This window comes from Mus musculus, chromosome 1 (genome assembly GCF_000001635.26).
Source record: "Mus musculus strain C57BL/6J chromosome 1, GRCm38.p6 C57BL/6J".
Taxonomy (NCBI): domain Eukaryota; kingdom Metazoa; phylum Chordata; class Mammalia; order Rodentia; family Muridae; genus Mus; species Mus musculus.
Window position 1 is genome coordinate 88,309,508 of NC_000067.6, and position 27,573 is coordinate 88,337,080.

The 27,573-nt window shown below is 44.8% G+C and overlaps 1 protein-coding gene and 1 long non-coding RNA gene across 5 annotated transcripts in view; one reads left to right on the forward strand and one right to left on the reverse strand.

Moving 5' to 3' along the window:
- Trpm8 (transient receptor potential cation channel, subfamily M, member 8) overlaps nt 1–27,573 on the forward strand; it is an 82,119-nt gene that overhangs the window by 2,773 nt on the left and 51,773 nt on the right. For 3 of the 4 annotated variants that reach the window (NM_134252.4, XM_006529226.2, XM_017319118.2), the window contains 7 exons: nt 9,458–9,579; nt 11,357–11,430; nt 15,875–16,031; nt 16,898–17,075; nt 18,644–18,816; nt 21,189–21,363; nt 23,168–23,235. In NM_134252.4, the coding sequence (NP_599013.1) occupies nt 9,463–9,579; nt 11,357–11,430; nt 15,875–16,031; nt 16,898–17,075; nt 18,644–18,816; nt 21,189–21,363; nt 23,168–23,235 (942 nt within the window). In that variant the 5' untranslated portion in view covers nt 9,458–9,462. Of the gene's footprint in view, nt 1–9,280; nt 9,328–9,457; nt 9,580–11,356; nt 11,431–15,874; nt 16,032–16,897; nt 17,076–18,643; nt 18,817–21,188; nt 21,364–23,167; nt 23,236–27,573 lie in introns of those variants that run through there. The other variant, XM_006529225.2, reaches the window with a different exon arrangement.
- Nucleotides 16,973–22,225, reverse strand: Gm51639. Its single transcript, XR_003947917.1, has 3 exons — nt 21,267–22,225; nt 18,602–18,803; nt 16,973–17,129 (listed from the first exon to the last, which is right to left on the reverse strand). It is a non-coding gene; the product is annotated as a predicted gene, 51639 (long non-coding RNA).

Below are 27,573 nucleotides of genomic sequence, written 5' to 3' on the forward strand. Positions count from 1 at the left end.
TCCGGAAAAGTTGGCTTCTCTGTGTTTTGTCTTTTTCATCTTTCTCATCCATATAAAGGTTCTCATTGGAAGGTAGTCAAGAGCTCAGCACAGAACCTGGCACACAGTAGGCATGTGGCACACCTGTTCTTTATTTCTGGCATGTGAAAGTATTTATTTGCTGGTATGTGTTTTATGCTCTAGAATGAGTAGATTGCACTGTTCAGGAGTTCAAGTTGACTTTGGAAGAGCACTGATCTGAAGTTTACAGGAGGCTGCCTCTTCAGGTCTTGTCAACTACAGACTGTGTTTTTTGAAAAAAAATTGATGAGCTGTCCTGTGAACATTTTAGTGCAGTCCAAGAATGGATCTTTGCTGTTTAATCTGTAGCATTGCAGAGTGGACCAGGAGCTCTCAAATGTGGTCCATACCTTCAGACTTACTCCAAGAGCACAGGAAGTTGAGTCTAGAAGAGTGTTCTCAACCTGGGAGTCGTGTCCCTTTGGGGGGGGTCACATATCAGCGATCCTGCATATGAGATATTTCCATTATTACTCATAACAGTAGATAGCTGTGAAGCAGCAATGGAATAATTTTGTGGTTGGGGGTCGCCACAAAATGAGGAACTGTATTAAATGGTCACAGAACCCTGGTTGAGAACCACTGGTTTGGAGTCTCAGAGTTGTCTGTCCTATGATATAAACCTCTGTTGCCTGAGTGGGAAGTTGGAAGAACTGCTATCTTAGGCTTAGAGTCACTCTAAAATACAAATACATTCTAAAAGTCTACCTTCATTGTAAATTTTCACTGAGATCACCTCCTGGTGAGCACAAGAAACCTACTAAATGCACTAGATTCCTCAGAAATCTCTGAAAGGACTGTAAATCAAAATAACTGAGATATGGAAGAAAATATAGAACCAAAAGTTTCACTGCTAAATAAATCTGTTAAATAAATCAGATGGCTGAATTCTAGAGTGGGTCTGACTTTAAGGTACACTCACTGGAACTTACTGTAGTGATTGGCTTCAGCTTCATTTGGATGGTATAGGGAGTGTGCACGTTGTCTGTTGTCCTGGGCATTACCTGATTGGAGCTGCAGAAATTACATGGTAGGAGCTGTAGGTGCTATGTAGTTGGTGCTGCAGATATCACAAGATTGATGCTGTAGGAGTAATAAGTTGATACTGTAGGAATCTCAAACTTATACCAAGGATTCTTCTGACCATGAGACTCAGGATGCCGAGACCGTTTTCTTTTAGTTTACCATTGTGTTGGAAAAAAATACATTGCAGGGAAGTGGCATGTGTCCTTCATTCACCTTCCCATCCTATGTAACAGAAAACATCACATAGAACTACTGGGTTTTTATGAGACCCAGGTCAGGGAACTGAGGTGGGAACTGGCCAGAAATGTCCCCCAAGTTCCCCATATTTTCTCATGCACTCATTAGCATGTGTAGTTTTATCGAATGGCTAGCAGGCTTTGGAATTGTCCCATTCAGAGAAAAGCCCTGGGGCTGCTCTTTGTAGTCACACTCATGGTCCCCATCCACCCATATCAGCTGTAGCTCTTATACTGGTCTCTGCTCCTGTGTGCGTGTGCGTGTGCGTGTGCGTGTGCGTGTGCATGAGTGTGTGTGTGTGTGTGTGTGTGTGTGTGTGTGTGTGTGTGTGTGAGCTTGGTGCACTTTCCCAGCTCTGGCAGAGCTTGCAGTTGGCCATGTTCTTCCTTGTGCTTCAGCCATCAGCAAGTTCAGGGTACCACTAAATCAGGCTTCCTTATATGGTTGGACAAAGCTGCCATAGCCTTCACAGCCCTGTCTCTTTTTCTTATTTTACCTCCATTAGCTTCATGCTTTGTTCCTTTCTTTGCGTTATAGAATCCTTTAGGTCTTTATTATCTCTACTCATTGAGGTGAAATACAAAAATTCTAAACTGAAAATATATCCCTGTGATGTTTTCTCCATTTACTTGTTAATTTCATCAATCCCCATGTCCCTTGACCCCCATTCCCCACCCAGAGATTGGTTTTGCAGTTTAGGCTGGCGTCCCTTATCTCTTACCTTACCCTTTCTACTGCCCTCACAGCTGCACTGGCTGAGGTCAGAAGCCTTAGGTCCCAGTATTTTCCCTCTCACAAAGAAGAGGGTGCTCTAGTTGCTTCTAGATGAGTGTTTTGGAGGTGAGATGTTGGATGCTAGCTTGACCTCCCTCCTTTGCACTGTTTCCCTGACACACTGACTGGATGGTTTGATATTTATTCTTATCCTTAAATAACTTCTGGACAATTCTGTCCCTATTTGTTGCATCAGAACCAGTGAAGATTTGTTGTAAATGTTCTGATCTTTGCTTAGCTCAGTAAGGATTTATCCTGTTCACATTTCCTGCACATAGGACATCTGCTTCAGAAATGATGGTTCCTTACATAAATCTCTGTGTTCTCCAGTGTTTAACCAGTGATTGCCACAGCTAGGCTGCCAAGAACATGGACCCAGGTGCTCCCATCCCTATTGGGTGGATCATAATCTACAATCTTAAATCCAATGCAGCCTGTGTTCTGCCTTCCTGGTTCCCTTCTGCACTCAGTGCTGATCATGCAGGATGCTATGGATACCACCTGCTGCCATCTCAAGTGCTTTCTCTGGTTTGACATTGACCCCTATGAAATGAGGACCAACAGTAGTTCTGAGAGCCACTCTTCCCACAGGACTTGTGTTTCATTTTGAGCTGCCACATGCCCTCTCTTTCCCACGTAGTTGCCTCTGTGACTTGTTATGGATCTGGAGAAACAGAGTCTTGTGCGATGTCACCCATGCCCAGGGGAGGCTGTTGTCACAAAACAGCAATCTGATTTCCAGGAAACAAAAACAAACTTGAGTTTGCACATAGAAAAATTTATGATCAACATAAAAAATTTAGGCCCATTTCTAGCCAGAATCAATAAAATATTAACCATGATGAATTAAGAACAAAAGCATAATTGTGGCAGGGAGAGCATCATTGAGGCTGTCTATAGAGTTTACTTTACAGGGTCGAAAAATTTAATGAAAATAGAGTCAAACTTGCAGCATTGGGGGTAAGTACCAGTCAAGTTGTCCATAAGTGAACTCTCTGCAAAGACCCTCAACTGATACCCGTCTCCTAACACACATACATTTTCTACTGTGCTCCATTGAAATCTTCCCCATGGTGTTTTTCTGATGCTGATGGATAGGTCCAGGGTAGACAAGTCAGGGAGGAAGGACCATGCCTGCCATAAAACCAAGAGAGCCACCTGTGAGAGTAGAAGTCACAGCAATAACCATTGATAGGAAGATCATTTCTTCCCAAAGATGAAAACCTGTAACAAAAAAACGAGCTTAATCATAAGTTGGGCCAAAGTCAGATGAAGTTGGGCATTGTAATCAAGTAGAGTAACAAATGTCATGGTAACTGGTAGACAGAAGCACCAACCTTCCTTTTAGAAGCCATTAGTTAGTGGCACATGGTGAGAATGTGGGTTGCTTTTTGTTCCTGCTAGTTAGCTCAGCCTAACAGCTCTCAGGGAGCCAACTCCTGCTAACAACCACTTTCTTCATTAAGTCTAATAAGTGGCACCTCCATTACCATCAAACCCCCCCATCCTTCCCACCACCCTCCCTCTCTCATGGAGCCCTCCCCAATCTTACCAGCTCTTTTGCGTGTGTTCCCTCTGCTTCTGAGTCTTTAGGATGTGAATCTAATTAGATTTTCTCAACAACTAATGTAATGACAACCATCCTGACACCTTACTTTCCCTCAGACATCACTTTTGCTGTTCTCAGAAGGCCCCAACACTAGTTTAGCAGGAATGATAGCACTCTGACACTGTTGCCTTTCAAACACCATGCTAGTCTGATACGAAGACATTGTCTTTGATTCTCACAGTAAACCCATAGGCCCAGCATCAATAATGAGGAGACAGAGACTTGAGAGGGTGTGTTAGTTGCTGGACATTGAGAACCCAGCCTCAGCCTTGTTCAGACCCACAAGCCCTTGCTTTGGATTTTTTTCTGTACCATGGTAGCTCTTTCTCCTTCCAGTGTTAGGCTTGATTAGCAGATATTTCTTCAATGTGTTTATCTGATGTCCTCTTAACACATGGTTTACATTGCAGTGGGAAAGTATGTCTTCCATTTCTCTATGAACTTCTGAATCCTGGGAGTGAAAGACACCAGAGTGTTCATATTTCATTCCTATCTTCATGACTTCTAAAAAATTACTTTTATTTGTGTGTGTGTGTGTGTGTGTGTGTGTGTGTGTGTGTGTGTGTGTGTGTATGCATGAATTATGTGTGCATTGCCATCTGATTCCTCTGGAAATGAAGTTACAAATGGTTGTGACCCTGGTCATCTGGAAAGAACAGCAAGCCAGCTGAGCCTTTCAGCCATCTCTCCTGCTCCTTCCTCTACGATGCTTTAGAAGCAGAGTAAGCATACTGAGCAACCTTCATGAGTTGCATGAAATCATCCTCATTAAAAACCACCCTCCCCCCAGCCTTGCAAGACATAATCCCATGTCATTTGTCTAGTGGAGTCTTATTCACGGTGGTCATCGCAGTGGGTGGGCCCACATCAGGCAGCCTCTGCCATTTTTATTGACTTCATTGTCCTGCTGCTGTCAAGAATTCCATGATGAAGAGAACTACACTCATGTGGAACACGAGATTAGTTATGAAGCCCTGGACTTGAAACTTATGTTTCAAGAAGACTGTAGAATGTCAGCACCTCTTATAGAAAGAAACAGTATCCAAGAAGCACTTCTGGTGAGCCCTCAAGAGCTTACAAATCAGATAGCATGGGCATGTTTTGTCATGCTGTCTTGTCCAGTATTAGAACCTTGGGATTATGGCACCTGTCTTTCAAGTTCTATGTGAAGGTTTAATTCCCAGCTGTAGGCCAGGCTGGCATAAACAAATGTATCAGCTTTATATTTGGAGATAAACCATCAAGAAGCCATTTTTTCCTTGAGTGAAGCAGCGGCTCCCTTTCCATTACAAGAGCCAAGAGCCACAGAGGTTCCTCTGGTCACCTGTGCAGTTATATGATCAGAGCAAATGGGCAGAGAGGACCAAGGGCTCCAGGGCAGACACTTGCATCTGTATTCTTATATAAGAAACTGACCCACAAATACAAAACCCAATGGGGGTTGCTCTGCTCCAGTTACTATGGAGAAGAATCCCTGAGGGGACTCTTCAAGTGGCATCTCTGGCTGCTTAGTGAGACCCTGGGCAGCTGTGCTCTTGGACAGACTCACAGTTCTCCTTGAATGAGAAAGCTTCAATTTCTCATCCCTCCCATCTACCCTTGAAATGCCTTCTGGTCCCTGTGCTGTTATTGTTAACATTACTATATTCTGATATTTCTCCTGGACTTTGGTCTCCCACAATCTGCTGGTTGTCTTTCCCAAGACTCAAACTCAGCCCCTTCTTAGAGCAAACAGAGCTATCATGGCCTTCTCTTCCTCAGATCTGCCTTTCTCTCCCTATACTCTGGGGACAGAGACCCATGTCTGTCTTCACTCTATCATCCCCTGTATCCTAGAGGAGAGGAATACAGCTAAGGTCAGAGGTTATCTTCATCTTACCCAACTCTAAGATGGTTTCCTTTCCATCAAGGATGTTTTCCAGGTGACATACATGATGTCTATAATGTGGGAAAACATGAAAATTTAAAGGATAGAGTTAAAATCATGTCTAGCCCTCCTCTGGCCACACAGAAGTGAGTAGCACTTTGGTGGATCTGCAATCCATGTGTTTTTGAATATCATGTGTGATGTTTTTGATAGAAGCCTTGACAACAAGCATGTTACCCGACTTCCCTGCAACAGGAAGCTGTGTCTAGGAGCTCTCATCAAGGTCACATGGGTAGGATTTGAGTACAAGCCCCAAATCGGAGTGATCTTTAGTTATTGTCATCTTGCTCTTTTCCTACTTGCAAGAAGCCCTAGCAAACACCAAGACACTCCTGTCATGGTGTCATCATCTTGTCTATTCTCGGAGAAACATTCTCCTGGAGATGGAAACCTAAGTTGTTTTCAGTTCTCCCTGTGGCAAATAACTTAGTATTGAACATCTTCCAAGTGTAACTCTGTGTGTGTGTGTGTGTGTGTGTGTGTGTGTGTATGCAAACACACTCATGTGCACTCGAGTGTACATGTGCACACATATGGATGTCAGAGAACAATCTGTAGGGTCAATCTTCAGCCATGTCTCACCTTCTGTTTGAGACAAGGTCTCATTGTCCTGGAACGTCACCAAAGAACTGCTCAGCTCTGCCATGGGTATCTTGCTCTTGGTGGAACTACCGGAACAGACCACCTCAGCCAGTTTTTTAACGTGGCTTCTCGGGATCTAAACTCAGTTCTTCACAGCTGGGATGTGAGCACCTTACCAACCGTGCTCTTTCTTCGGCCCCTGGAAGAACACCTTTTATTGTTTGAGATTTTCATGCATATGATACGTTTTCATTGAACCCACTCCACTCCATCTTCTCCAACTGTTCCAACATCCCTCCGTCTCTGTTTTCCCCCAAATTTATGTAATTTTAAAAACTCCCACTATGAAGCACGTGCCAATATGTCCATGGGTGTAGGGCCATCCATTGGAATGGACCCACACTACCAGGGGATATGTTGCTGAAGAAACCTGACGAGTCTAACTGTTAAATCTATTTCTAATTCTTTTATCTAGACTCCCTCAAGCCAACAGTGATCATTTTCCAAGTTTGCTGTGCTGATTGTAAGCTGTAAGCTTGCTATGTTTTCACCAATGACTTGGCAGGAATTGAAGTGATGTTTACCCCACCTTCTACCCCTGACCCTCCACCCCCATCAGCTGAGTGTGTCTGCTCCTCCCCCTCTTCTCTACACATAAAACTGCCGCCCACAAATCCCTGTGGGTGCCTCGTTGACAAACTCTTCCTGTGTGTTTACAAAAAGATTGAACAATGTTTGTGTTAATTAGAGACTGTATGCCCTGCTGTGGATTAAGATCTCAGTCCCTAATCCATGTTTCTAACAGGCTCTGCATTACTGGATGTGGTTGGTTACTTGTGGGTGGACACTGATTGGTGCAGCTCACTCTCCTTCCTGGATTTTCTGGTTTTGGTCAGTTTCTCCAGTTCTCCCTCCTTTGGATACATTTAAGCCTCTTTTCCTGTCTGATGCTTCCTTTTGTGCCCTCTCTTTTTCAGCCCCTCTCCGATCCCTGGGAGCTCCCCTCCTTCTCTTGGGGCTTCTATCTCTTTTTCCAAACATTTGTTTTATTTTTTTCACACCGGAACATGTCCAGAGGATCAGTGAACACGTGCACCTGTATCACCTGTTACACAAGACATCATAAAAGGTGCATGGATTCACATGACTGTTGGCTGACTGCAGACGAGGTTGAGAAACAAATCCCTGAAAAAAGTGGGGCAGGTCTGCGAGGTGCACGACTTCCATGGTGTCCCCAGTTCTGGTTTGGTGGAGAGTGGTCTCCAAAGCAATAGACACACCTTTTCCTTTGCAGGACAGTAAAGTTTCTCACTGCAGAGCAAATGAAATTGCTCCCTGGCCACCTGTTCCCTGCTCAGAAGCACTTTTCTGTATGGGAGGCATCTCAAATATGCTGCAGGATTGATTTGCGGTTTTGCAGTAATGTATGTGAAGTAGCAATTAATACACTTTTGTGTGGCTCTTTGAAATGCCTAGGGGGAGAAGTAAAAGAAGCGCTTAGTGCTTTAACCAGTTTGGGCTGCACACTCTGCCTGGCTTCTAGGAGAGCTCCCAAGATCTAGGGCTCAGGAGAGTTTGGGCCTCACCTGGAAACATTGATCTTGGATGAAGGAGTGAAGGGCACGGAGCTGAGGTCACCTATACAGAGGCACAGTATAGGTGAGTGGTAGGTCAACTCTGTGTGCTAGCTAGCTGTTTCTACACACAGAGGTTACAAGAGGTGGCATGGGGGTTGTCCTACAGGATTTGTGAATGAGTCCTGATTCACTCAAATGACTCATCTGATGAATGTGTACATGAGTATACTTCTGACATATTGCCAGGTTCTAGATGTCTAGTAGGGAACAGACCAGGCATGACTTTGGCCTAAGTGAGCCAATGGGAATCAGGATGATCAATGGATGTGTCTTGTGCTGGCTTGGCTCAGGGTAGAAGGTGCTCCCAGAACATGTGAACACGTTTCCCTAGCATGGGCTTCATGGAACATCTCCCCCAAAGAAGGGCTTGTGAGATGAGTCCTGGAAGGTGGGCAGGAATGACCAGATAGAAGAAATCAGAGGAAGAGGGCTCCAGATAGAGGGTAGGGATGCAGGTGGGAAAGGGGGTGCCCAGGGGAGGAGCAGGATGCAGAGGGAAAGGAAGGTGGATGTTAGGCCAGGGAGGCAGCATGGCTCCTTGGGTAGCCACTGTCACAACTGCAGAAACTCAGGAGAGAGTAGAGGGAGGTCTAGGATTCAGTGGTACCTAGAAGAGAAGACACAAAGGACTCTGGGTATAGAAGAAGGATGGTGATTTTGTTCTTGAAATGTCCCCATGGCTGCATTTATGGGTCACGTGATCTGATTAGTAGGTTTAGTCTGGAGCTTGGGATGCAGGTGAGAGTTTAGGAGACATATGAGGGAATGGGTCTCTGTCATCAGAGATAAGTATCCCCAAGTGAGAACAGTGAGGATGGTAAGACCCCCTCTCAGGACAGACAAGCTTCCTAAAGCTCACACAGGTGGGAGGTGCTGGGTGTCCCTGGGACTCACACACAGCTTCAGAGTCTCTGGGAGACCTGGGATATCCAACTTTAAGGCCTGGGATATCCAACTTTAAGGCCTGGGATATCCAACTTTAAGGCCTGCACTTGGTGGCCATGATCTAGCTGATACAGGATGCCAGCCAGAGGCCAGCAAGCTGACTCAGCAACTGAGAGACCTTGCCATGCAAGCCTGAAGACCTAAGTTCTGTTCTTGGAATGCAGTGTGGAAGGAAAGAACCTTTACCCAGAAGCTGTCCTCTGTCCTCCAGATGTGCCACAGAATGTGCATGCTTACACCACACACACACACACACACACACACACACACACACACACACACACACACACACACACACACACACACATGACACACACACACAAAGATTTTCTTTCTTTTTAAATGCTAGCCATTCTGGGGAGGGTCAGACAGGGTTTGTCATAGGACCATGGTAGTCATAATGTGTTGTCATGCACGTTTCTACCATAGGGTGGCAGCATTGAGGCATGAGGGAGAGGGATGTCATAGTGCTGAAAGGCAGAAATGCCCTAGAAGATGAAAGGTTATAGATGCAGGGTACAATGATGCTGGTGAGCAAGGCAGACCATGGAACACAGCATATGCCAAAGTCAGGAGGGTGGCAGGAAGGGACACCAGGGCACAGTGCTTCCAGGGAAGCCCTTTTACTGTCTGTAACCCACTTGTCTCCAAATCTCGCAGGCAAGATGTCCTTCGAGGGAGCCAGGCTCAGCATGAGGAGCCGCAGAAATGGTACTATGGGCAGCACCCGGACCCTGTACTCCAGTGTATCTCGGAGCACAGACGTGTCCTACAGTGACAGTGTAAGTCCACACTGAGGTCACTTGACAGCAAGGGCTATTGGGTGACCAATCTGCCATCTTTAAAAAGATAATCTCTTGTGTCCTGGGTAGTATTTGTTTTGCGAGTTATTTCTGTAGAACATAGAAGCATGTTCATTGCTGTATTGTATCTCAAGCATTTCTCATTTAAGATAGCTATCATCTTAATACGTCATTAGGAAATTTTAAACACGATGTTTCCTTAATCACTATTTTTGGTGAAATTTGAGGATTTTCATATGAGTGTACTGTGTTAGTATTACCTCTAGTCACTCTCTTTCCTGTCTAACTCCTTCCATGTTTGGCCCTCCCAGAAGCACCCTACTGAATTCATAAAATCTTCTATATTGCTCTGTGTGTGTGTGTGTGTGTGTGTGTGTGTGTAACCTATTGGATCTATCTAATTAGCATTATCCTTATTTGTATAGATCACCCCTCTCTTGGCAGCAGCTGACTACCTATAGCTCTTCCGTGTATGGGTGGGGCTTTATGAAGTTTTCTTCCATCTGTGTTGGCATGTCGATTAGTGTAGGCTTTACAGGTCTTGGGCATACAGCCATATTGTTGAGAGTTCAGGGGAGCAACATCTCTGTCCTGATGTTCAGAAGATAGTATCTGTAATGTGCATATCTAGTAATGGCCATGCTACAGGGGACGAGAACTTAGGGATGGCTTCAGAGCCAGTCTATCTTGTGAGGCCACTTGGACTGAGTACTTCAGCTGCCAGCACTTGATGACCCAAGACTAGGGCCTCCAGGAGATGGAAGCCCCTTGCAGCCCCCACTTCATCAGAGCTAGCCATCTCTGAGGATGGAGCTCCACCTCCATGAACGGAGAGAGTCCAGGTGAAACTGCTCATGAGAAACTGCTCTCCACTTTATGGGTCCTCAGAGAAATGGCTTCATGTGCGGTAGTCATGAGTGGTACCCGTTCATTCTCACATCCACTGATGATGTGAGGTCCGAGGTCCTTCACCTTCCTCCTCATCTCCTTGGCAGCCAACTGCCATGCTAGGCTTTGTTACCTGGTGCGTGTAAAATGGCATCTTCTCGTGGGTGAGCTCTCCATGTGTTCATGGCTCTCCTGAGGGCCCCCTTTTTTTCCTAACTACTCTGTCTCTTGATGTTTTCCCATTGGGCCATCTGCTTTGTTTATACTGATTAACAGTCCTTTTGTATTCTGGCCACACTACTTATGATACATAGCTATTGCAGATTCCCTCATTGTGAGGCATGTGAGTATTTTCAAAATACTATTTTCAAATGTCTTCTGCAAACAGAAGAGACATCGCTAGCTTCTAAAGGTTTTGGCTGGTTGTTGTAATGAGTTTCCAGTTGTGCCTAACTGCCTGGCCCACAGTAGAATAAATTCAAATGTATGGCATTTTGGAAAGCACTTCCTTTTTAAAAAGCAGGTGGAAGAGGCATAGAAATATGCATAGTTTTTCTAATCCCAAACCATCATCCAACACTTCTGTTTCCTGATAACTGTGAAGACTGAAAAACAGTGTGTGTGTATGTGTGTGTGTGTGTGATGCCATTTATACACAAGACAATTCTATGCAACTTTTGGAAGCATTTTAATTTAGTGAAACAGTTTAAAATGTATGTGTCATTAAAAATAAACTCAGATTACAGTAAAAGAAGCAAAGAGGTTGCCATGACAATCTTTGAAGGAGGGCTAGAACATAGCATTCATTAATGCTAGCAGGTCTGAGAACAAACGAGTAATGTATTACTCCATGTTTTTCTCTTCACAGGATTTGGTGAATTTTATTCAGGCAAATTTTAAAAAACGAGAATGTGTCTTCTTTACCAGAGACTCCAAGGCCATGTAAGCTACAGCTTTCCTCCACATTTGCTTCTGTGATTCAGAGTACAGTATCACCGACTGTTAGTACAGATGCCCACGAGTTCTCTCCTGGAGGTGGTTGCATCTTCTAAGTCCCTGATGGTGTGTGATTCACATGGATTTGACACGTCTGTAGTTGTTCCCTGTTCTTGTCCTTCCCTGTTGTCTTTTAGCTTTGGCAATATAGCAGTTGGCAAAGTCATGGAGAGAGAATGTCACTCCCTGCAGTGTTGCCATGAGCCCAGGAGTCCACCCTGTTGCGCCACACTTTGCAAGCAAAGCTACATATGCTCTTTTGCTATCTGAGTGTTGCTTCTTCCCAGCTGTGGTCCTTGGAACATCCTTTCTAGTTGGATGTTTCTCTACCCCAAGTCTCCTGTGTTGGGGGGATCAGCTCGTTACAAAGGAGACCCCACAAACCTAACACACAGTGGTGGTGGTGGTTATAATGTTAATGAGCTGGTGAGAAAATGAACAGATTTGATCCTGTCTGATACAAGACAAAGAACTCAAATGAAGTGGCAAGAAATACTGACACCCCTATTCTGTCATTATTTGACAAGCTAGTTGACACAGGCTAAAGATCCCTGCTGAGGTCCTGGGGTTGCCACACATGGGCTAAGCCCAGAGAAGTCTTCACTTTTATCCCTAGCACAGGTCTGTTTCTTGAGGAGGAAGATGCTGGAACTTTTCCTGGCTGGGCACCTGTGAGACACTGTGTAGCCCAGCAGCTACCTGCTAACACTCTCTAAGTGGGAATCCCATGGATCTGGTCCACTCTGTTCTGCTCTCACGTCTTGGGTCCTAAGTAGAATCAGGAAGTCCACCATCCACATTCATAGCTCTTAGCAATAAAACTCCCTGCTTCATAGGTGCTCTCAACACGACAGTGACACGTGACTACTAATCTTTTGAAATGTAGCTAGTGTCACCAGTGAACTAAGTTACTGACTATAATTACACTTCATTAAACTGCAAATAGCTACACATGGCTCATGACCACAGTTAGAGGTGGACGTAGCTCTGAGTGCTTCAGAACTTTTGTTCTGAGGATGTGAACTAGGGGGCCAATGCCTCCCATCCTTCCCAGCTCCCCTCTCTGCTATCTCCGCCCCTTCCTCCGCATGTCTATCCACCCAGTTCTTTCCTGGTAAGGTCCTTTTCTTGTTTCTAAACAATGCACGCACATTGGTTCTTGGAGGGCTATTAGTCCATAAAGGAGACAGACAATTTGCTTGGTGAAAAGGTCATTTGTCCTCAGTTATACAAGGACAACTGGGGTATCTGCCACCCTGCCATGAGCTTGGGTGGCTGTGGACATGGCCAAATGAGAGTGGGATTGGCAGGCAGCAGTGACAGAGTGGAGCAGCCTTGTCTCAGGATGTATCCTGGCTTGCAGTAATGGCTCAGGCCCAGCAGACTCTTTCCTCTTGGCTAAGTTGAGTGAAGCTCCCTGGGGCAGAGTGGGGGGTGTGTGTGCAAATGAAGGCAAGAATCCTGCTGGGGAGTGTACAGGGTCTAGTTTTTACAATTTTAGAAAAATATTTTAATATTTCCACAGGTATTTTCTTCCTTCCTTCCTTCCTTCCTTCCTTCCTTCCTTCCTTCCTTCCTTCCTTCCTTCCTTTCTTTCTTTCTTTCTTTCTTTCTTTCTTTCTTTCTTTCTTTCTTTCTTTCTTTCTTTCTTTTTGGTTTTTTGAGACAGGGTTTCTCTGTATAGCCCTGGCTGTCCTGGACCTCACTTTGTAGGCCAGGCTGACCTCGAACTCAGAAATCCGCCTGCCTCTGCCTCCCAAGTGCTGGGATTAAAGGCGTGTGCCACCACCACCCGGCTTCCACAGGTATTTTGAGTCAGGATGATTTTCGCACTCTGCAGTAACTAGAAGTTTCCATGGTATAGTTTCATGAGTTGAATTGAAAAGAGGAGACTTGCTCTGGGGAGACAGGAGTGCCACCTAACAACGGGCAGTGGTTGGGTCTCTTGTATAGTTAGAAGCTCTGTGACTAGATTTGTGGGGACTCAGGAATTTTCTCTACTGTCACCTCACCTCTACTCCTCTCTGTGCCTTCTTCCTTGGTACTGACAGGACTCGGAGGTATGGCCTGGAGGGAGAGGAGAACAGATCTTCTGGCCCTAATTCTGATTTTGATCCCAAATTTCCAAGAAAGGGACGCCAGTGTCAATACTGTCCCTGTTGACTGTAGGCAGGTGTTCGGGTTTTTGGTGCATAGACAAGGTCACCTTGATGCAACCTTGGTGCTGGGGAGTAAGGACAGTCTTGTCAGGACCCAGGTCAAGTGTGTGTGGCCCAGCAGGGGACTGAGAGAGGTGGTCATAGCACATAGCAACAGTTTCCTGGATGAGAGCAGCTGCTGTGGCAGACTCCTGAAGAGATGCCTTTATTCCTCATGATAGTCTGTCCCTTGGGTGACTTTGGTGGCTAGCCTGACCTCTGAACTTCACATGGAGGGCTATTAACGGAGAACCCCTGGGCCCCTGGCATGTAGCTGAGGCCACAGCTCCCTGGCAGTAGAAATATACAGGTCTGGTTTGGCCATGCATTTTCTTCTTCAGGAGTGGTTATGACAATTGCCTGCTGTGCTGTGAACCTTTGTTGAGCATTTAGAAGGATTCACGGGAACACACTTCACTCTCATCACCTATGAATGAAAATACAACCTACTTCCAGACAGCAGTCTTAGGACTTGCTGTCTACATTTTCCTACATGCCAGACAAACTCCACGGTGATGAAGACCTTGAAGGACAGAGCTTCCTCTGCTCTGTGGCAGCTGTGTGTAAGCATCCTTGTGTCTCGGAAGGAAAACTAAAATGTCTACTTGACACAAATCATTGAGGATGCTTGCAGATATAAATTATTTACCAGAAGACTGATCAATGCCATTTGTCCACTCACACAGTACTTGCTAGATGCTATTCTATTTTTATATAGAGAATATAGAGTAAAGAATCCAACCAAAACCAACCTTAACAAGATTTTTTCAATTGATCTATCTTTATGCGGCTCAGCCTGTTTTGGGAATCTTTGCTCCAGAATCACCTTGTATGGTTGACTGAGTGTGTAGGCCACAGGGATGCTAAAGTGAGTGAATCTTTTACACTGCTTCCATATCCTGGAGTAGGCCTACTTCTTGGGTCACAGTCTTTATTGTGAGAATATTAATCATCCTAGCTATAGGCAAAGGGTATAAAATAGGACTTTGGGCTTTTGGTCAGCCATGATGATAGTGACTGACATTGTCTGGCTCCATTGTTACCTTGTTCTGTCCTTTTGAATTGTCCTACTGGTAGGACAGAGGGCTGTATTTGCAGATATTTTACTCCGTTTTGATTGTTAGTCCTTCAGTGTCCCTTGACTTGCATGCATGCACCACCCTGAGCTGAAGGTCTCCTTGGCAGAGCATGCACTGTGCACCAGACCCACTTGATGCTTTGTGTCATTTCCAGCCCTCGAAGCAAGCCTGGCAGGGAAGGGACTTTGCTAGGGCCAAAGGAATCGTTTGGTTGGTCCTTTCTTCGCCAGGTTTGTACTTAGCCACTCCCAGGAGATGCTGAGGACAGGAAATCACATAGTCTCAGCTTGGGATGTTGCAGATGTTATTTTATCATAAGCATCATTCTCAGACACTCGTTGAACAACTGAAGAGTATTATGGAAGGAGGGGAGGAAAGGCTTTTCCACTTAATGTGGTATCCACTTTCTATTCTCTTTCTGCTTCCTGTCATGCGTGTTTGTTACATCATGGATCGTTAACATCCAGTCCTGCTGTACTTTCAATGGGAAGAGCTGGTACTATTGCAGTTTTCCTTGTCTAGCTCTAACTATTATTGGCCCAAAGTCTCTGAAGCAGCTATTATCCAGTAAAGAAGGGTGGTTTCTAAGCTCTGGAAAACTTTGGGCCCTGTGAGGGGCAATGTCTCCCCCAGTGAGTGCAGCTCACAGGAAGAAGAGTTTATCTGCAGCCAGAATAGCATTTCTTGCTGGGCATCTGATAAGGTTGACACTGAATCATAATGCCTGCCTGTTCCTGGCTCCTACGAGTTAGCAAGGACCCACGTGAGAAGCCAAGTCAATGGTTCCCAGGTCCCTGAGCTCCATCCCATACCAGCTTCATGGCTTCTTACACAGCCAATGGACGCCATGAGGACAGGACTCTGTTCTCTGCCTTTCTCCACTCCCAGCACAGGGTAAGCTTGTTGGCAAGCAGATAATTAGCAATGGGAACAAAACACCAAACAAGTTTCTAGACAACCCACCAAGATGAGGACATAGTCTGGGAATATGAGGCCATGGTAGAATTTTGTCTGATGTTGACTGAAGTTATTAGCACATTGTTTATCCTGAGCTGTGATAAGCCATTTAAGTAGATGGAAATCTGTTGCTTCCCATGAACACGGCTTGCTCAGGGAGAACATATGCAAGTGTGGTTATGCCCAGAGCCAGCACATCGAAGGCACCCAGATCAACCAAAATGAGAAGTGGAACTACAAAAAACATACCAAGGAGTTTCCAACAGACGCCTTCGGGGACATTCAGTTTGAGACTCTGGGGAAGAAAGGCAAGGTAAGCAACCGTGTTCTCCTCTCGTATATGCACTAAAAGCTTGGGCTGCCCAGCTTACCTTGAGTTGTCCAGTAGTGTGGCGGTGGGAGGGGATTGGGTAATGACTACCAACAATCATCGAAGGAAAAGATAAGTCGTGAAAGGCAAAAGACTAAATTATGTTCAGTCAGAAAACTCAGCAATGAAGGATGGGATCATGACTGGAGCTGTACTCTAGACAGATCATGGGTCCCTGTAACATCTGCTGAGCCTAACATTTAAAGGATAGCAGAGGGCTTTCTGTGGGTGGCCTCTTTAGTTTGAGACATCGATCCTGAGGATATACTGTAGCTCCAGTCAGAGTGACATGATCCATCTCCATCTCCATGAGTTTTATAAGGCTCCTTCCCTTCCATTAGAGACTGGTCTTCCCCAAGTGATTAAATGACAGCTCAGTCCACAGGCTGGATGCCTAGACCTTGACCCCATGTATCCCCAAGCCTGGACTTGGCAGTCCCTGAGCACACCCAGCTCCATTCACTGAAGCTCTGCCCCAGAACGGGTCAGTGAGTCTCCCTATAGCCCTACCCGTTTCTTCCTTGGCTCATCTGCTTGTGCCAGGATGGCTGTTTGAGGACCCCTTAATCATCTCTTGCCTACCCTGCTTCCAATACCTCAAAGGCCAGGTGGAATTGTAGGTTCGCCATCTTGTTTGTGGCACCATTCAGGATTGCCCTCCCCTCACATCGTCCTTCCACTTTCCTATGAGGCTCTGGTAGCAGCCCTGCCTAGGACACCCTGTCCCGTGCCCCAGGAGCAGGCAGCCAGCCACCCAGCATCGCAGGGGCAGAGCACTCGAACCTCGTGCTTTTATCCAACCCCCACAGTACTTACGCTTGTCCTGTGACACCGACTCTGAAACTCTCTACGAACTGCTGACCCAGCACTGGCACCTCAAAACACCCAACCTGGTCATTTCAGTGACGGGTGGAGCCAAAAACTTTGCTTTGAAGCCACGCATGCGCAAGATCTTCAGCAGGCTGATTTACATCGCACAGTCTAAAGGTACGCCGGAATTGAGAGAATATCCAGGGGTCATTCTGCACTGCATCTTGAGAGCTGGGAACATAGTTTCCACATGTCACTTTCCCACAGAGTCCAAATGCCCCTAGAACTATGTGTGTATGTGTATATAGTTACATGTAATTAGATGTGGGTATGTGCACATGAGTACAGGTACCTTCAGAAGAGGGTATTAGTTCCTCCTGGAGATAGAGATACAGGCAGTTTTGAGCTGTCATTTGGGTGTTGGGTTTTGGATTCAGGTCTTCTGCAAGAGCAATATACACTCATAATGACTGAGCTATTTCTCCAGCCCCAAAGAAATGTAGTTGTTATTTTATTATAAATATAATTCTCAGATGGATGGGAAAGACAAGATGCTGTGGCTAACAGATTCACAGAGTAACTCTCACTCAGGTGTTGCCTTGATTAAAAAAAAAAAACTCCTAGTATTTTAAATTTAATTATTTACACATATAAAATTTCACCCAGAAGATTCTATTAAATCAGAAAGGGTGTTTTAATTAGATGCATCTTGAATCTCAGAGATCATGGCATACTTTTGGAAGCAGAGGCTGCAAGATAGGTTGTGAGCATTGTGTGGGTACATGACCAGATAATGGTGGCTTTGACTTCATACACTCAGCATCTTCTCTCTTTTTGCCTTTTCATTTTGAAACACTTTCAAGCCTTACAGAAATGTTTCAAGATCACTATACGTGCATGTGTCTAGATTTACCAATGGCCAGCCTTTTGTACATTTGTATTCTATTGTCTTGTAAATATTTGTGTACTAGGGTTTGGGGCCAAATGATTTGAGAGCAGGCTGCAGACATCATGGTTCTTAGCCAGGTTCACTGGCATGCATCTCCTAAGAGGAGCGATGTACCTGTCCATATATTTCAGTGCAGTTATCCAACCTGGGGCAGTTTACACTGGTATTATCATATAATAGTTTGTTGTGCCCCTTTAATAACAAGCTTTCTAACTAAGAAACTTATTTCTGTATCTTTCCAGTTTTCTCACATCAGCACTAGGTGTCAGCCTTTGTCTGGCTTCACACTTTGATGAGCACACATCAGTAGCTTTGTAGATTGCATCTCAGCTTAGGTTTGATTGATGTCTTTCTCAGAAGGGAGCTCAGTTTATCTGAACTCAATATTCTTGGAGCTTCTTTCGTAGAGATTCATTGACTGAAAGAACTGAGAAGGCACACTTTATCTTTATCCAGGGTTGTTGTAGGCCCTGTTAACATGACAGAAGAAAATATGCAAAAGTCCCTGGGATTGGGCCAGCAAGATGGCTTAGCACATAAAGGTGCTTGCTGTCAAGCCTGAAAATCTGGTTTGATACATGGAACCCACATGGTGGAAGGAGAGAACTAACTCTTGAACGTTGTACTCTGGCCTACACTTGGGCTAACCTGAGGCTCATGGGAGGAAGGTTTTCATAGGAATCTGGAAACACAGGACAAAAAAACAAAACAAAACAAAACAAACAAACAAACAACAAAAACCCAAAAACCTTACTCAGTATGAGCTGAAGTTCTGTTCCTCCTCTCTCCTCCACAGGTGCGTGGATTCTCACTGGAGGCACTCACTACGGCCTGATGAAGTACATAGGCGAGGTGGTGAGAGACAACACCATCAGCAGGAACTCAGAAGAGAACATCGTGGCCATTGGCATCGCAGCATGGGGCATGGTCTCCAACAGGGACACCCTCATCAGGAGCTGTGATGATGAGGTATGGGTGAGAAAGGGGGCTCTGCTAGATCACATGGGAGAAAAACCAGGGCAGCGGCTATGGCTGTGGTGACCCCCTGTTGCGGCCGCCAGCAGCTCGCAACGTGAACGGTTCGACTGAGAAGGCCGCTCGAGCTGTAAGAGAGGAATCTAGACGGGGCGGAAGAAAGAATGTAGCCAAGACAGTTACTCTGATCAAGGCTCAAATTTTATTGTTGCGACACTAGTTATGAAGGAAGGGGGAGGGGACCCGATTCCCGCCGAATAATCTCTGGTCCAGTAGAAAGGTGCACGGGTGTGGCTCCGCAGGTTCCAGCAGTGGGCGTGGCAGAACGAATGAGCAGGAAGCTCCACCCCTGAGCAAGCAGGTTTCAGGCTGGGGGAGGGGAGACTACAACCCCCAACCATAAAATTGTTTTTGTTCTACTTCATAACTGTAGTTTTGCTACTGTTAGGAACCGTATTGTAAACATCTGATATATAGGATATCTAATATGTGACCTCTGTGAAAGGACTGTTTGATCCTCAAAGAAGTTGCGAGCCAGGGGTTGAGAACCACTGGGCTTGGCCTGAGGGCTAGGGCTCTGTGATGGAGCCAGATCATGGAAAGCCTGCCTTATAAGAACAGCATTTTTAGCCAGGTGTGGTGGTGCACGCCTTTAATCCCAGCACTTGGGAGGCAGAGGCAGGGGGATCTCTGAGTTCGAGGCCAGCCTGGTCTACAGAGTGAGTTCCTTTTTGGCAATTAAAAAACAAGGGTTGTCGCGGGGATACTTAAGGGACTCCAAAGCATGGGCTAACTACTAGGTATTTTGTCATTAAAATCTGTCCCCAGCAAACTCAGGTTAGATTTGGACCCATTGTTTTTATAGCCCCGATCCAAATCCACCTCAAAAGAGTTCACCTGCAGGTACAAACTTGCATTGCTGGATCGGAGTCTTGGGAATTCAAATCCATTATTGTTCAAATCTACACCACCAAGTGTTTCGTGAGAACTGACTTAGAGAGTAGCAGGCCTCCCTCAAATCTCGTACAGAATGTGCTGGAGGCCTATGACGTCTTCTGTCAAATGTGTCCCGCATGGTGTTTTAGAAACAGTGAGGAACTTACCAATTCCAACTCAGAAGATTTGGGGTAGATGCTCAGAAATGTAAATTTAATACACATCTTCATCCATCTGTGGCTCAGAGTAGACATTTAGGTGGTAAATTTTAAGAGAGCTGTGGTTTTAAAAAAACACGGTTCACTTTCCTGTCTCTGTCGTCATTTTTAAGATTTAAAAGGGGCACAAGGAACCTAGGAGTCAACTCTGTGTTCTTCCCAGAAAACCATTTAGAGATGCATCAGGAGGGTGAAATTTGTTTATAGAAAAGTCCCAACAATTACAGTCATAAAATTCATCCATAGGGAATTTAATATTAGGGCAGCATGTCCATTAAAATATTTCCGTAATAAACAAGAAGTGTCATGAATCTAAATATCAAACAATACTTGTGGCTAGGTGTTTATTATTAGATATGATAATCTAGTAATATTACTACAGAAGGAAGGTCAGACAGATTACCATGAGAAATGAAGACTAACCATGGAGGTAGGAAAATACTACCTTTAAGGATGTTTGGGCACCATGAAAATGCTTATAATTATAAATAAGAAATTATGAAACACAGGCATGCATAGAAAAATAACTAAATGCACATCAAATCTTGATGACAACAACTCCTGGCTCTTAGAATTGAGTATAGTGTACATTCTCCCCTTACATTCTGCAGCCTCCATTCCTGTAGGAAACACAGTTTTCAGAGGCTTAAATCATACTGTTAGTTTTTATTCCTTTCATGTCTCTGACGCCAGTCTTTAGCGGATGACGTGGCTTTGCAGCAAACTCTTAGGATATTTTGGTTGGCTTTCTGGTTTCTCTAGTATTTATTTTCATGGGTGACGATGTTGGGTCTTCTGTATGACGACATAATAATCTTGTTGGCCACGTCTTCTGACGTGGGCTCATGCACATTCACTCTTATGACATGGGTAGAACAGAAACTCAGCCAAAGTGAACTGAGGCCACTGTTCAAAATGCTTATGTGCACTTTAGATTCTTGTTTGAGTATTTTGTCTCCCATCATCTGATTCTTTTTTAAATTATTTAATTAGTATTATGTTTTTAAGTCATGAGAGCATTATATGCACGTGAAAAAAAGACAGCACTTTTGCTGTCTGTTATCATAGTTTTCCTGCTCGAACTTTGATGTTCTTTGTCAGGTACAGTCACAAGAGGAAGCATACAACAAAGACACGTTCTCTAGCTTCAGTAGGGTCATAATAATGTCAGCCTGTATCTCAAAGACAAGTACGTGTCCCTGTGCCTTGCAGGGACATTTTTCAGCTCAATACATCATGGATGACTTTACCAGAGACCCTCTATACATCCTGGACAACAACCATACCCACCTGCTGCTTGTGGACAACGGTTGTCATGGACACCCCACAGTGGAAGCCAAGCTCCGGAATCAGCTGGAAAAGTACATCTCTGAGCGCACCAGTCAAGGTTGGCAGTTAGGGACCCAGAGACCAGCCATGAGCTGCTGTGGCGACAGCTCGTGCTGCATTGCTAGCCCTCTTGATTTGATGTCTTCACCGCTGAAGAAGAGTTAATGTTTCTCCTTTCTTCAGCATGCCAGAAGTGCCTCTGCTGCAGAATCACCCACACACATCCTTCAGCATGCCAGAAGTGCCTCTGCTGCAGAATCACCCACACACATCCTTCGGCATGCCAGAAGTGCCTCTGCTGCAGAATCACCCACACACATTCTTCGGCATGCCAGAAGTGCCTCTGCTGCAGAATCACCCACACACATCCTTCGGCATGCCAGAAGTGCCTCTGCTGCAGAATCACCCACACACATCCTTCAGCATGCCAGAAGTGCCTCTGCTGCAGAATCACCCACACACATCCTTCAGCATGCCAGAAGTGCCTCTGCTGCAGAATCACCCACACATCCTTCAGCATGCCAGAAGTGCCTCTGCTGCAGAATCACCCACACACATCCTTCAGCATGCCAGAAGTGCCTCTGCTGCAGAATCACCCACACACATCCTTCGGCATGCCAGAAGTGCCTCTGCTGCAGAATCACCCACACACATCCTTCAGCATGCCAGAAGTGCCTCTGCTGCAGAATCACCCACACACATCCTTCAGCATGCCAGAAGTGCCTCTGCTGCAGAATCACCCACACACATCCTTCAGCATGCCAGAAGTGCCTCTGCTGCAGAATCACCCACACACATCCTTCAGCATGCCAGAAGTGCCTCTGCTGCAGAATCACCCACACACATCCTTCAGCATGCCAGAAGTGCCTCTGCTGCAGAATCACCCACACACATCCTTCAGCATGCCAGAAGTGCCTCTGCTGCAGAATCACCCACATACATCCTTCAGCATGCTGAAGGCAGTGACAGATAACTTCTTACACTTTTGTATCAGTTTAGGACGCCTGCTGGCTTTTCTTCTATTAGCGTTTAGAACTAGTGAAGTCCCTAAGGGGAAAGTATGTATTTAAGAGGCAATGCACTTAGGTAGGGTAAGATAAGAAGCCAGTCTACTAGTGTCAGGACTGAAAGGTTATTTATTCATTTTATGTATGTGAGTACACTCTAGCTGTCTTCAGACACATAAGAAGAGGGCATCAGATCCCCATTACAGATGGTTGTGAGCCACCACGTGGTTGCTGGGAGTTGAACTCAGGACCTCTGGAAGAACCATCTCTCCATCCCTGAAAGGTTATTTAATGCTTTAGTTTCTATGGACTACCAGGATAGAATCACCAAAACGTTGGTTTTGCAGAAACTGAGTGCAAGCTACAGGTGCCTACCCTTTCTGTGCACAGACAGGGTGCTGAAGGGTGTCTTGCTTTGGAGAGAGGCTGTCCTGTGATTGACAGTGACTCACAGGACATCCTCAATTGTTTCCCTAAGGAAGCTATTTATAGATGCACTAAACTCCATTGAGAGAATGCTTCGTTATGCAAATCTGTCACCCACTTAAGAAAGCATAGGATTACACAAATGAGGGAGAGAATATGAGCAAACTTCAACCCGCTCTAATCAAAGCCACAACTGTTAATGAAGCACCGACTTCAGCATTTTAAAAAGCAGCCACACATGGCAACACTGCGCATGTCACACAGTTGATGGTCTGGTGCATGGCGATTCATTCTGTGAGATCTATCCCTTCAAGGTCAAGGTCAAATCCAAGCAGCTAAGACCCAAGGCATGAGCAGACACTCCTCCCACCTCCTCCATGCCCAGTCCTTAAGATGGAGTCCAAACACACTTTCTTCTTTGTTTTACAGATTCCAACTATGGTGGTAAGATCCCCATCGTGTGTTTTGCCCAAGGAGGTGGAAGAGAGACTCTAAAAGTGAGTTCTGGCTTGGTTTTCTGGAAGGCTGGTCTACAGCTTATTCAGTAGATGCTCCCACCTACCCCCAAGTCTTTTGGGTTTATCTGATCTTTTAAAACTAAATTTCCAGTTACTGTATAAAACAAAATATACTGTGAGCTTCTCATGCATGGGCATCCTGTACTTTCCCCACGTTCAGTACACAACTCCCTCTCCCCATTTCTTTCCTCTCTTTCCTTCCACCACACAGTCCCTTCTCCTGTCATGGCAGCTCTCTCCCTCTCTCTCTCTCTCTCTCTCTCTCTCTCTCTCTCTCTCTCTCTCATGTGTGTATGTGTGTGTGTATTTTAGATTCTCCATAGAAGAGGAAATATGATTGTTTTTTCTTATTCAACATTATTATCTACAATGCCACCCCTTTCTCTACAAACGACAAGGCTTCCTTTAGAGCTGCCTAAAGCTCCATTGTCTTAGCCAACACTTTATCCATCCACCCGTGGGGCAATTAGTCTGGTTATATATCTCAGCTGTCCTGGACAGTCCCATAGTGCACGTGGGAGCGCTGTTATCTCTTGTGTCAGCCCACTTAGATTCCTTCCTGGTGTAGACTCATGAGTGGTATGCTGGTTCCTATAGGTTTTCTATTTTTATTTTCAGGTATCTCTATGTTTCTTCCCATAACCACTGCACTAACGTAAACTTCAATCAGAAGCACAGAAGGGCCACTTTTCCTTAGCGCCCTCACCAGCAGGTTCTCACTTTATTTCTTGATGCTAGCCAGTCTGACGGTGGTGAGATGGCCAAGAATGTTAAACATATTTTTATAATTCTTTGGCCCTTAGTATTTCTTCTTTTGAGGGGCAGTCTGTTGAATTTAGTTGTTTGTTTGATAGCTATAGAATTTGGGGTTTTGGTACTTAGCTTTTGGAGTTCATAGATTCTAGATATGAGTACCCTGTAAGCTGTGTAGCTGGCACAGCTTTCTCTCCCACTGGCAGCTGTCCCTTCACTCTGTGGACTGCCTTCTTTGTTATGGAGGAGCTTTCTTATTTCATGAAACTCCAGTTCTCTGTGTGGTGCTGTTTCCTGACCCACTGGGATCTTTCCTGGAAGGTGCTTGCTTCTGTATCTTGAAGTGTTCTGCCTGGGTTCTTCTTCTTGGTTCAAAGTTTTGGGTCACATACTAAGGTCTCCGATCCATTTTTCTTTGATTTTGGTATAGGATGAGAGAGAACCATCTATCTATCCCACTTCTCCTACTTAAAAAAAATAGCTTTTCTGAGTATGCTGATCTTTTTGGCAGTTTTTGTTTGTTTCTTTGTTTTAACTTTCAGGACTTGACACATGTCAGTCATTCTATGCTTTCCTGACTCTGGGTTTCCACTGAGTCTCCTGATCTCTCCAATGGCATTGGTTTTGTGAGTTGACTTCTTTTCCTGCAACTTTAGAAATCACTTCTTTTTGGTCTTACCATTTTAGCTGTATTGCTTTGTGGAGAGATTTTTTTCCTGGCCATACATATTTAAGTTCTAAAACACTTCTTGCATTTGGATGGCCCTTCCATTCCCGACTGGATTTTTTTTTTTTTTTTACTAGAAATGCCATTATATAGCTTTTCTGTGTTTTAAGTTTTAATTGCAGTTCCTTTTCTCCCTGACAGTTTTACAAATTTGGTTTATTTACGATGTCCCAAATTCTTGAAAGCTTTGTTCAGGGACTTTCTTGACTTTGTCATCTCTATATACTAAGCTCTTTACTGAAGTAAGCAGGAAATATTTTCCCACCACGTGCCATTCCTTTACTAGACACAGGTAGCTCCTTAGCTGAGAAGTGTTGGGAGATGCACTCAGAATGGCATAAATAACTCCCGGGAATCCTGGACTCCATGTGCAGAAATCTCAGGGCCAGGTGATGCTGCCAACATGGAGTGCCTGGATGATTCTGCACCCCTGACACTGAGTATCAGGGCAAAGACTCCGCTTTCCCACCCACATCTGGGGCCTCGGTGTTACTGTTGCACCTGTTACTGTTGGGCTAAATTCAGCCTCTGGCTCTGTAGAAATGAACATCATCAAGACTGCATTATAGTTAATGGATACATTGTCTTCCAGAGGGTTTTTTTTTTTTTTTTTTTTTTTTTTTTTGCTATAAGGATAAGATCTAAGAAAATACAATCAACTTTCTACTTATTTCTATGCCCACCTCCTCTTTCTTGATTTTAGTTTAAAACTGGGGTTAGGATTAGCAGACTTGCACACAGTCACCTTCTCTGCCCTTGCTGGCAAAATTACCTGGAATCATAGACAAATACTCACTGTCTGTTCTTTTATGGAACAATGGCCTTTCATTTATTCATTCAACAGATACTTATGAGATATTATAAGAGCCACTATTGAGACCACTGTTTTTTGTTTGTTTGTTTGTTTGTTTGTTTGTTTTTAAGCCATTCAGGAGCTTTTCAAGGAAATATGTTTTAAAAGAAATTTCAGGGAACAATTAAAATTGGCCATGTTTTTCAGTGTGAAATGGCCACCAGACAAATGCTGAAAAGGGAGACATATAAAGAGGGGGTGTGGAAGGTGTGTGTGAAATAGATGTCCCACTTAGGGCTGAGCGTTCTACAGCCTCTCATTCTCTGTACTTTGCACAGCTGTAGTTCTCTGCATTAATCTCCATCTACTGCAAACAGAAGGTTCTCTGATGCTGGCTGAGCAGTGCACTAATCTATGGTTATAGCAGTAAGTCACTGAGAGTCAGTCTAATTCTATGCCCACTTAGCAGAGTGACAGTCATAGGTTCTCCCCTAGGGCCTGAGTGTCTCGCCACAGGTTCCATTAACAATTCTGGGTGCGAGTTTTATCTTTTGGAGTGGGCCTTAAATCCAATCAGGAAGTGATTGGTTACCTCCATGACATTCATGCCTCTTATTGCACCAGTGGGCATGTCTTGCCTGGCCAGCTGCTATTGTAGCTCACGGGATCCACAGCGGGGTAAGACTGAGGATTGCTTTTCTACTCTGGCAATGCATAGCACTTTCCTGCACTGTGAACGCTAGTCAGTAGAGATGAGGTTTCCAGGTCAGTATTCGCTTGATTTCCCCATGTTCTGTGACTCTTGTGGGTGGTATCTTTAGCAATAGGCTCTTCTTGTCAAGGATAATACCTTGGTGGGAGTTGGTCAACAACTCCCCAAAAGGTAACCCATAACTGGCCCTGGACTTTTTCTTATTAGTCTGTGTTGTCTTGGATAGCCTTTGCTGCCCACTTGTTGGTTGGGATGATGTGGGAGGAGCTGGTAGAAGCAGTGACCAGAATCAAAATGCATTGTGTGAAGTTCTCCAAAAACTAAAATAAATGAGAAAGAATAAAGAGCAGGCAGAGAGTGGTGGCAGACAGTAGAGGTGGAAAGAGATGGTAGATCAGAGATGGAGAGATGGAGAGAGATCAACTGGGAGATGGTTGCATGCCTTCTCTTTATCTGAAACTTAAGGTTTCTTGTTCTAGGAAGGAAGGAAAGTTAAGAAATCTGCTGTAAGTCAAGGGAGGAAGGCTCTACAGCATTATGTACAAAGATCTGCCCAGCTTGTGTCCATCCCTCCGAAGCCGGGGTGGGAGATCAGGTGGCTAAATAACATTGAACTAATGTTTCTCAGGCTCCTCTGCCCCACATCTTTTAGCTGTTATCCAACACTTGCCCTTAGATTCATCTTGAGTGTTGACTCTGAGGAATGAATGTGAACGGGTTTCCAGCCTGTTCACTCAAATTCAACATAGCTCCATGCTCTTGGCCCCATGGGCTGTGTTTTCTCTACGGGAAAGCTTTCAGCCTGTAAAGAAAGGGGCTTACAGGCTTTTCTGTGCCTATGTGAATATTAATCCCTGGATCTTGAAGTTAGGTGAGGAAAAGTCTGAGCCCCTTCTTCCAACTTCCAAAGTTCTCACAAAAGAAACATTGGTGGGAGAGGTGTTTATCCAGAAAGTAATATCTCAGGAAACTTCTTGCAATAAGTAGGGAGAGGAAGGAAGGAATCAAGGCATAAAGCACATGGTTAGCTGCTTTTTAAAGCATTTCCAGGGCATTGACTATTTCTTTTACATAAGTTATCACTAATAAGGATATTTTCAAAGTACCTCTTTACGCAAGACAAACTTAAATTTTTATGGAATTTGTCATTTTTTTCAGGTTGTCAAACGATGGGCTTACTTTTCCCATCCACAAAGCCACTGCAGTTGGTTTGAGTTGGGTTTGAAATAAAAGCCACAGTGGGAAAGGTAGTAAGAGGCATCAAAGCCTCTTGTTCACCCCCTTGGTTAAGCACCTTGGTCCTGAGCTGGACTATGTTGATCACTCCAGCCT